Here is a 10,984-nt window from a genome sequence, read left to right on the forward strand (position 1 = left end):
TCTGACTACTGCCTCTTGGTCCAAGTATAGGTTTCGTATTAGCACAATTCAATGTTCTGGGATTCCCATTCTTCTCAGAGTCAGCCACAGTTTGTTATGATCCACAAGGTAGTAAAGGAAATATGTGAGTGTGTGTGTGTGTGTGTGTGCGTGTGTGTGTGTGTGTGTGTGTGTGTGTGTGTAAAATTCTTGAGACAAAACCTAAGCTTTTGCTTTTATTAGCCCAACCTCCTCTTCTTAAGGAAGCCAAGCCATCAAGGCCAAAACTACCAAAACCATTGTCTTAGTTCCAACTCATGGCGAACTTATAGCAAAGAATAGAACTGTCTCGAAGATTCCCAAGGCAGTAAAATATTTACAAAAGCAGACTACATGTCTTTTTTGAATGCAGCTAGTGCGTTCAAACAGCTGACCTTTCAATTATCAGCCGAGTACTTAAGTCTGTACCACCAGAGCTCATCATTCTTCTGCAGAAGCATCTGAGTGAAGCTAGAACACTCCTACAAGTAGATCCATTATACTCACCGAGAGGGCAAACATTCCAGAGGTATTATCTGACAGGCATGTTGTTTATTCCTTGGAATGAACTTTATCTCCGACTGAAACATGACAGTATCTTTTGAAAGAACCTAGAAGAACACCAAGTTTCAGTAGGAAGTACTGCTAATTATAGACAGGGTCTACACACATTTGAAAACAACCTAGATGACACTTTTCCTCAGGATAGCTACAAACACTCCAAAGTACAAGTAGACACCAGTGTTTATGAATGAGACTCGTTCCTAAATATATCTTTATGTAGACTTTGTAGGCAAGTATAATTTATAGATAAATCAGTAATACAGTTCTTAGTTAGCCTTAGTTTATTTTTTTCTTTTAATTAGCTTATTTACAAAATTCTAATACAAATTCAAACAAATTCTTTCCATTTCCCTCAACCCCCCATCAAATTGTACAATCCAATGATTAATTCCCTCTTCCCCCTGCACATCCACATCCCTCTGCTTCCAGCCTCTCCCACCTCTCCTTGATCCTTATACTCATTCTACAATAACGGTCTTATACAACATTTATCGTTATGGGACTGAGTTAGTTCGCTCAGCATAATGCTCTCCAGTCCCTCCCAAGTTAGGTAATAGTTTACAAAGTTATTGCTCCTGCGTGCTGCATAGTATTCTTTTGTGTGAATGTACCATAATTTCTCAATCCATGTTTTGTGGTTGGACATTTGGACTGTTTCCATGTTCTTGTGATGGTGAATAACGCTGCTATGAGCATTGGTGTACAAATCTCAGTTTTAGTTAGCTTACTTTAGGGCAAGGAACGATTCAAATCCTTATCCACAATTTTTAAAATGCCATGTGCGACAAGTAAAGATGATTGTGATGAAGAATTTATGTGAGTAGAGGTGAGGTCAATTGCTTCAAGGTGAGAACAGATTTGCGCAACATTAAAGGGCGAATCCAAGTTGTCCACAACGGTGAGTCAGTCACCATAACCTGGGGACTTTCAGCATGTGTGAGTCTGACAATCCACGAGGACAGAAGAGGCGTGTCATCTACGGTGGTGAATTTCAAGTGCCTTTTAAAATCTTGATAATAAGGGAGCTCTGGTAGCCTAATGGCAAGAAGCTGCACTGCAATTCCAGAAGTATGCAGTTCGAATCCATCAAGATGCTCTACTGGAAAAGGAGGGCCAATCTCCTCCTGTACCAGTCAGATCCAGTTTGATGGTACATACACAAAAAATAATAAAACAAAAAGAAAAAAGTCTTGATAGTAGAATGGAGAATATGCAACCTGCCACTTCAAAATCTTTTATGATTAATTTATTATAAGTATATTATTATGAATTATTAAATATTTATGATTCATGAAAAGTTTTATTTTGAAAGAGAGAATTTGAAAGTTCAATCATTTACTAGCTTGCAGTACAAGTTTTGGTAGACAATCATCCTGACTTGGCAACTAAACTAACATCAACCAGGTGTGCATCCCAGGACAAGTTGTTGAAGCATTTGTTAAAGCTCTGTTGTTGATTTCCTTTAAGTTGAGCATGACTCATAGTGACCCTATGAACAAAAGGCTTCAAGTCTTTCTATAGCTATTATCATTTATCAAAGTTCATAGAGTTTCCAGAGGCACATTGTTTAGGAAGTGGATGCCACTCCTGCTTCCAAAGCTGTAATTCTTAAAATAAAAAATCTTACTTATAAGTGACTGTTAGAAGCGTCCCATGCCTCAAATAGTTGTATAGTATAAATTGTTTAGCTCTGGAACCTATGCAAAAATCACATTCCAGGATAACACAAATGAGTGTACATTTGTTTACTGTTTGCAGTTCTAGCGTAACTTCTGATTTTGTCACATATGCTCATGGAGCATGGATTGATTTAAAAGATCTAGCCTTCAGCTCTGATGGGCTGGCAGTAAGGAATTGTACTGCCAACCACAGGCATGTGGTTTTAATTCACCAGATGCTCCGCAGGAGAAAGGCGGGCAATCTCCTTCCATGTGACTTCCAGCCTCTGAAAACCTACTAGAAGGTCGGCTATGAGTTGGTTCTAACTCAACAGCTCATACCACCACCACCCTCGAACATAATATCCTTTCCAAAGATTGGTGATCTATCAACATTAAGAGTAGTATTGAATGAGTTAAAATTTCCTGATAAGCAAGAATCAAATTTTTTTTAAAAATCTTTTTTAAAAGATCTAAACAGCTGCTGCTAAGTCGACACCCACTCATGAGTGAGTTTCCGAGTCAATCTGTTCACTCCAGGGTTTCCGAGAGCTGTGACCTCTCCAAAATAGGCCACCAGGTCTTCATTCAAAGACATCTCTGGGTAGATGCAAACCACTAACCTAACATGCTAACAGTTCAAATGTCCATCCACAAAGGGACTGAGAAACTGGTGCATTCACACAATGGGATACTATGCAGCACTCACGAACAACGGATGAGAAAAATACCACATAACACGGGAAAGTCCAGAGAACATTACGCGGAGTAACTAACGCAGTCTTATAAGGACATACACTGCATAAGAACATTATTGTAAAAAGAGGAGGATATCTAAGATGTATATAAATATCCAAAGTGGGAAGGGTCGAGGTAGGCAAGTGGTGGGTGGGCAGAGGGGCGAGGAGGAGGGAAATCTGAAAGGTGAGAGTTTGGTGGGCAGAGGCAGGGGGTGAAGGAATTAGGCAAGACACAGTGGGGATCTGAAAAGATGGGGTAATAGTGAGCATAGATCAATGGTGATTAATTTTATGACACTGTAAAAATAAAAGAATCATTCTATGGAGTGAAATAGAATGTAAATGAAATACTGTATAAAATACAATAAGAACACCCACACAAAGAATATTGAGGAGGGAAAATTAGCTCTTACCCAGTCTAGAAATTGATGCATATGGGCAGGAGCTCAGAGCACCTATGACTGACGTCACTGTGCTGTCATCAACCCATACTATAATTTTATAATATATATTACTATAAGGCACATTCTTTTCTAGCAAATAATACTTTACAACATATTTAGACAGGTTTTTGTTTGCTTGCTTTGTTTTACAAATAATAAGTATTTCTCACCATTGTCCTAATGCCACAGTCATTAACTCTGTACACGAAATCATATGCATAGGTTTGTATCCAGGTGGGAGGGCAGCCCAGCCCTAGAAATAATTCATCAGCAAATACGTAAGTATAGTTGTCTGCAACTGGACAGACTGTGACCATCAGCCAATCTATAGAGCAATTTATTTTCACTGCAGAAAAAAACAAATGAGAAAGTTTTCTGAGATGTGTGGCTATGTTAAGAGAAAACTTAAAAAAAAAAATAGGTTTTTCCTTTGTGACAAATAAAAGGTATGTCTCTAGCAAAGATAAGCACAGCTTAGAAAATAATCCAGCATTTCCATATGACCACTCGTTTTTCAAAATGTCAAAATAATTATATCCTCCAATAAGTTGCCCATTGCCATCAAGTCAATCCCAACTCATAGTGACCCTATAAGGCAAAACAGAACTGGCCCCAGACTTCTGAGGCTCTAATCGTCATGGCTGCAGATCATCACATCTCTCTTCTAGGGAGCAAGCTGGTAGGTTCCACCCACTGACCTTCTAATTATCAACTGACCTCTTAACTATCAGGGCCAGTTTTCAGATGATTAGACTTACTGTTTCTCAAAGGGGGTGGGAAACAACATGCAAAGACAAGAGAAACCATAATCGTATGGGACCCTATTTCCTCCAGAAATTAGATTTCACAAAGAGTGCTACATCTAGATTATACCAACATGACAGAAGTCAGTTATAATGCAATAGGATATAAAGTTGCAAACCCAACTCACTGCTTTTGGTGCCAACTCATAGTGACTACAAAATAGACGTGCTGCACAGGGTTTCCATTGCAGTCTTCATAGATACTGAGAAAGGTAGAAGGCCAATGAAAAAGAGAAAGATCAGCATGGTCAACTGATAGTGACAAGGAAATCAAACCTATCAAATGGGGAAATGACAACATCTTCAACAAATGGTTCTGGAAAAATTGGACTGTTTGCTGCAGAAAGCTGAAATAGAATCCACATCTCACACCATACATAAAAATCAACTCAAGATGGATCAGAGACCTTGGAGTAAAGCCCAAAACCATGAAATTCATCAGAGACAAACTGGGATCAAGCTTAGATGGCCTAGTCTATGGTATAAAGAAACTGACAAATACAGCCAGAAATGCTTAATCTGGAGAGGATAAAGTGGATGAATGGGACCTTCTAAAGAGAAATTCCCTGTGTGCATAAAAAAACTTTTCCCATGGGAGCTTTGGTGGTCTAGTGGCAAGAAGCTGCACTGCAATCCCAGAGATATGTGGTTCGAATCCACCAGATGCTGTTAGAGAAGGAGGGGGCAATCTCCTTCTGTACCACTCAGATCTGATTTGACAGTACACACAAAAAATAATAATTTTTTAAAAAAAAAAAACAAACACAACAACCAACTTTTCCCAGCAGAGTGAAAAGAAAACCTACTGTCTGGAAGAAAACATTTGACAAGATCGTTTCAGACAAGGGTCTCATATCAACAGTTTACAGAATCCTACAGACTCCACAAGAAAAATAACACAATAATGAAATGGTGAAGAAGACATGAAAAGAATTTTTACAGAACAAGATATTCAGATGACCAAAAGAAGCATGAAGAAATGCTCAAAATCACTGGCAATAAGAGATGCAAATCAAAACCACAGTAGCAGCGGCAGAGTTTAACAGGACAGCAAGTAGTAAACATTGGAGAGGGAATAGTGATAGAAACTCTTTTACACTGTTGGTGGGACTGTGAAATGGTACAACCATTCTGGAAGACACTTTGGCGTTTCCTCATAAAGCTGAACATAGACATACTATATTACTCAGCTATTCCACTGCTTGGAATATATCCTGGAAAAATGAGAACTGAAACACAAATGGAGACTTGTACACCAATGTTCATAGCAGCATAATTCACCATCACAAGAAAACGGAAACAGCCCGAATGTCCAACCACAACTGAATGGATTGAGAAACTATGGGACATTCACAGGATGTGCCTACCACGCAGCATGCAGGAGCAACGATTTTGTAAACTTCTACCTAACACGGGAAGGACTGGACAGCATTATGCTGCGTGAACTCAGTCCCAAAAGGACAAATTCTGTATAAGATCGTTATTGTAGAGGATCCAAGGGGGGAGGGGATAGCAGAGAGGTGAGGATGGATGGGGGGGTGGGGCGTGGTTAATCATAGGTCACTCAGTCTGATAGGTGGAGGGGTGTGTGTGGAGGAAATGGGAAAGATCGGTGTGAAAAACAATGTATATGAAGTTTGTAAATAAACCAGTATAGAATAATAATTTTTAAAAGAGAACAAGATTTTTTTTAAAAAAAGAAAAAAGGGATTGACAAGGTGCAGTAACAAGCTTGAGCATGATGGGAGATTCTGAGGATTCTGCAAACTCGAGCAGGGTTTCCATCTGCTGTTCACAGGGTCGCTAGGAGTCCTAGTGAATGACTACATTGTTGTTGACAACAATCTTTAATGGAAGCAATCTGCCACTTCCTTTTCCTGCGGAACAGCTGATAGGTTCAAACCAATGACTCTAGTCAGCAGCTGAACCCATTTACTGCTACCAAGTCTCCTCTACATAGGCTGAGATACATTCGCCTAGCACTTCAAGGAAGGAAAGAAGAAAAGCCGACTTTTAGAGTGGAATCCACATCCGGAGCAATCAGAATCACAACTAAGAGCCACAACTAGGGAGACTGTCTAAAGACGGAAAACGTCTATGAACATTTTCATAGAGATGAATAATGTTTTTCGACAGAAATCCTATGGAAACATTGATGTGAAATGCATTCTTACAGTCTCTATTAAGTCTTCAGTCAATAATAATTAAAATTTCTAATGGATCCATCTTTTCTCTATATGTGACAGTGTGCTGAATTCTGACTTAGAACGCCAGAAAAACAAAAACCTCCCAGAAGTTCTGATGAGATAGAGTCAATAGTTCAAAGATACTATCGCTGTGCAACTAAATCTAAAAGGATTTTTTTAATTAAGGTTTAAAGAGTTTGTAATTAGAAGGAACTAAAGTAGATAGACAAGGACCAAGGATGGTAGAAGAAAAATTGATGTCTTTGAGTTGTGGTGCTGGAGAAGAGTATGGAACATACACTGGACTGCCAAGAAAACGAACAGATTTGTCCTGGAGAGAATGAAACCATGCTGCTCCTTGTGGGCAGGGATTTTGAGACACAGTCTCACATACTTTGGGCCTATACCTTGAGGGATCAGTAGTCTTTGGAGATGGGTATCATGCTTGAAAAGGTCAAGGGACAGCATAGAAGATGATCCCGGATGAGATGGATTGACACAATAACTGAGGTAATGAAAGTAAGTGGATCAGAGACAGTGAGATTGATTCAGGATAGAGCAGGGTTCAGAGCTATTGAGCATAGGGTCGGTGTGAGTCATAGTCAACTGAACAGCACATAAAAACAACAACAAAATAGGTAAAAAGAGCAAAAATAAACTTCAAACACTCCAGAAGGCAAACACTAAAAAGGGATAGAGAAACAAAGGGGCGAAGACTAAATGATAAATGAAGTACAAATACGTTACAATGATTAATAAGTGGATAAAACGATCCACAACAAACGACCAAAAGCAAAATAAGGAAGTATTCCCATCATCAAATTTTGTATGGCCTAGAGGTAAGAAATTGTGCTGCGATTCCAAAAACACACGGTTCGAAACTACCTAGTACTCTGCAGAAGGAAGATGGACCATCTCCTCCTGTGTGATTTACTGTCCCTGAAAACCCACTCGAGGGTCAGCTATGGGTCAATTCTGACAGCAGAGTAAACAACGATAGAAATTATAATTCTTGTCAAATCTAAACAACAATTTTGTGCAGAGGGAAAGGTGCTTGTTATAAAGAAATCTCAATACCAATTTTTTTATATGTACAAACACATATGTTTATGTACACATCAAGAGAGAGAGAGAGAGATCACCTGGCCCAGTGAAGAGAAAACGATGTGACCAAGACAAAGGTGGGTGACTTTTTAGTTCACGGCCCTCAGGCCAGTCTTTCATTGTTTTTGTTCAGACATTCCTCTAGGTCGTATAGTCCTGGTGTACAAGTTGCCGTCCTGCAGTCACTTGTTGTTGCTGTGAGGCTGAACACTGTGACACAGATGTGTCAAATGCGTTAATGTTTGGCTACCCAATGCGGACAGAGAGTGGGGTGGAGCTCCCCGATTAAAACAAGCGTGGAAGGAGGAGTAGCATCCACTTCCATAATAGCTTGCCTCCGGAAACCCTATGAACCTGGAGAGAGGATGAAAGGCACCCAAACGTTGAGGACTCTACTTCATAGGGTCGCTATAAGTCGCCTGCGACTCAACGGCACTTAACAACAAACACATATGTATTTATAAGGAGTCCCAATAACCTCGTGCTAAGAAGCTGTGCTACAATCCTAAAAGCACGTGGTTCGATTCTGCCAGCTGCACCGAGGGAGAAGAATGGGCAATCTCCTCCCATGAGATTTACTGCTTCTGAAAAAGCAGCTGGGCATTCAGCTGTGGGTTGGCTTCAACTCGACAGCAAGCACCACCACCACCACCACCACAAGACATATTTCTAGAGTTCAAAATGAGATACAAATACTGTACTTATGGAGAAAGATCGTTTCCAAGAGAACTGGAGTTAGCATGGGCAGCACCGAACTCGTATTAACAAAGGCATCGAATTCTTAACCGAAAACATGACCCTAGATGTCATTTGATACAGCTTCCTCTTGTCATATAAAATAGAACCCTGACAGATCTCTTTCCACTTAGCCATTCACACAAATAACTCCGTATAATCTGTCTTCCGTAATTAGAAGAAAAAATAATTTTCAATCTGCATAGGCAGCATATTTGTGCAAGTCTATCTGTCCTAGAAATAGTTGTAGTAAATCTAAGGGAGCCAGAGTGGTACAGTAGTTAAATACTACTACTAACTAAAAGTTTGAACCCACTAACTGCTCTCTGGGAGGAAGATAAGGCTCTTTGCTTTCGTAAAGATTTGCAGCACAGGAAACTATGTGGCTGCTGGGTCAGAACATGCACCGCGGAGGTCTGTTTAGTATGCGGAGCCAATCTTAACATAGGAGACATAAGTGGCATAAACTGTTTGCAATAGGTTGCTAATCTAAAGGTTGCAAGCTCCAATTCATTCATTACATGAAACAGCCTAGTGCTTCCATGAAGATTACAGCCAAAAGCAGTTCTAGATAAGGTTGACTCTGTTAACACATGGTGTCACATAAATTGGAGGCTGACTCAAAGGCAAGTAACAGCAACAAATCTTCACAAGATCAGATTCTGAAGAGAGCGTCTGCATGGGAAGCAACCCCTATGATTAACCCCCTCGAGAAAGCATCCTCAAAACCCAGTCGTTTACCATTGCTGTCATCAAGGCAAGAGCACACCAAGAGGGCAGGGAGAAGGAAGCCCCCCAGGGCCACAGAGACCTTCATCAGAGCAGAGGCGTCAGCGGCTCCGCACTGCTCCAGAGGCAGGAAGCGGGGTCTGGCGTAAGCGATTTCATATGGCGTCCCACACTCAGCTGCCTTCGTTTTAGCTAGTCCTCAGGATGCCCTGAGCAGTGTCAGCCACACCACGTCTGAGACTCTCCTCCTGACCCAAACACCGATGCCCAAAGAGGCATAACGGGCACAAAATGCTCTTTGACAACCACGCCCAACAAAGGCGTGGTAAAACAGTCCAGGCTTTAGCTCATAGTCACATACAACACTTTAGTACATAGTAAATTACATGAACTGTTTTTTACAAGATACTTTTCAGGGGTCATAATTTTCCATCTAATAGCCTGTTAGCCTTTCAGCATACATATTTATAGTCAAAAGACTATTGAATTCATTTCTATGGGTTTGACTAGAAGCATTATTAGCAGCAGAAATTATAAAGCAACTTAACCAGGAGAGTTAAGTCCCTGAAAGGGGTCAGGGGACCGTCTTTCTTTAATCACCTTTTTTTAATATCAAGAAAATCCACAAATCTCTCTCTGGGTTCTCTAATAAGAATATTTTTGTTGCTTCAGTTGGGTCTTGTTAGTGTTGTTGTGTATTGTTGCATTGGAACTGACCCATAGCTGACCCTCCAGTGGGTTTTCAGAGGCAGGTAATCACATGGGAGAAGAATATCCATTTTTCTCTTACGGATCTACCAGTGGATTTGAACCACTCACCTTTGCAATAATAGCAGCACAATAGGCTCAAGTGTGTCAGAGTTGAAGAGGATGACACGGGATAGGACAGGGTTCAGATCTGTCATTCACAGCTGCCTTATGAGTCTTACTCAGCTCAATGGCGCCGAAAAACAGCAAAGCCACCAGTCAGGTCTAGCCTTCTAATTATTTGCTTATAAAACAAGAAGGGTTGTGTTTAAGTGTGTACATGTTATATATTTCTAAATTGCATTTTTCTACACCACACACTAGAATATATACATTTCAACGCCCAGTTGGAATACCAGTTCCAGTTAAGGATTTTGATCATATTTCCTAAAAATGCCATTAGTGATATGAAAATGACCATAACATTTTTTTAAATTTTTCTTTATTTCCATTCATTCATTGTTGCACACTTTCCTCCCATCCCACCTGCCTCTCCCCCCACCTCCAGTTCGCTTTTCTCTTTGAAAATTAAAACAAAATTTCTTTCATTATTATACAATCCTCCCACTACGCAGCTTTCATTCTGGATTCTTGTCATGACAATAATACCTAATCAGTTCTCTTTTTAATCCTAAACAGTTCTCTCCCTCATCTGTTCACAATAGCAAAGAGTTGGAAACAACCCAAGTGCCCATCAACAAAGGAATAGATAGAGAAGCTGTGGTTATATTCACACAATGGAATACTACGCTGCATGCAGCACTGAAAAACAAAGACCATATCATTTTAAAATAAACCTAGAAATCAAAGGTTGACAGTAAATTAAACTCAAAGAACCTGAGTCAAAAGTCTACCAACATTGTCAGTGACATCTGTTTTGTGTTTATAGTGTTAATGTGCTCTCAAAATAAGGGCAGGTCCAGGGCTTCCTAATCTGTTAGGTAAAGGACTTTCAATGTAATAAGGGCAAGGATATTCATTTAAAGACAGAGCTGCACCTGAACCAAGCCATGGTATGTTTCAATTTCTTCCTCGGCATCTGAAAGTTGCTTTGTCTGACTGCTGAAGATGGAAGAATTCATGCCTTTGAATTGTGGTTTTGACAAAGGTTACTATGTCATTGACCACAAAAAGAGAGAACAAATAGGTCTTGAAGGACGTGCAACCAGAGTGTTCCTTAGAGGCGAGGGGAAGGAGGGCTCATCTCACATACTTTGAGCATGTCATCAGGAGGAGTCCGTGTTTCATGCTGGGAGA

The 10,984-nt window shown here is 40.2% G+C and overlaps 1 protein-coding gene across 1 annotated transcript in view; it reads right to left on the minus strand.

Annotated features, from left to right (window-relative positions):
* Positions 1-4,062, minus strand: part of OOSP2 (oocyte secreted protein 2) — a 6,239-nt gene extending 2,177 nt beyond the window's left edge. The window contains exons 1-3 of the mRNA XM_006899909.1: positions 4,035-4,062; positions 3,594-3,769; positions 526-629 (exon numbers count right to left, since the gene is read on the minus strand). Coding sequence (XP_006899971.1) covers positions 526-629; positions 3,594-3,769; positions 4,035-4,062 — 308 coding nt within the window. The remainder of the gene's footprint in view (positions 1-525; positions 630-3,593; positions 3,770-4,034) is intronic.
* Between the last annotated feature and the right edge of the window lie 6,922 nt (positions 4,063-10,984).

This window comes from Elephantulus edwardii, unplaced genomic scaffold (assembly GCF_000299155.1).
Source record: "Elephantulus edwardii isolate Elephantulus edwardi_28Jun2011 unplaced genomic scaffold, EleEdw1.0 scaffold00268, whole genome shotgun sequence".
Taxonomy (NCBI): domain Eukaryota; kingdom Metazoa; phylum Chordata; class Mammalia; order Macroscelidea; family Macroscelididae; genus Elephantulus; species Elephantulus edwardii.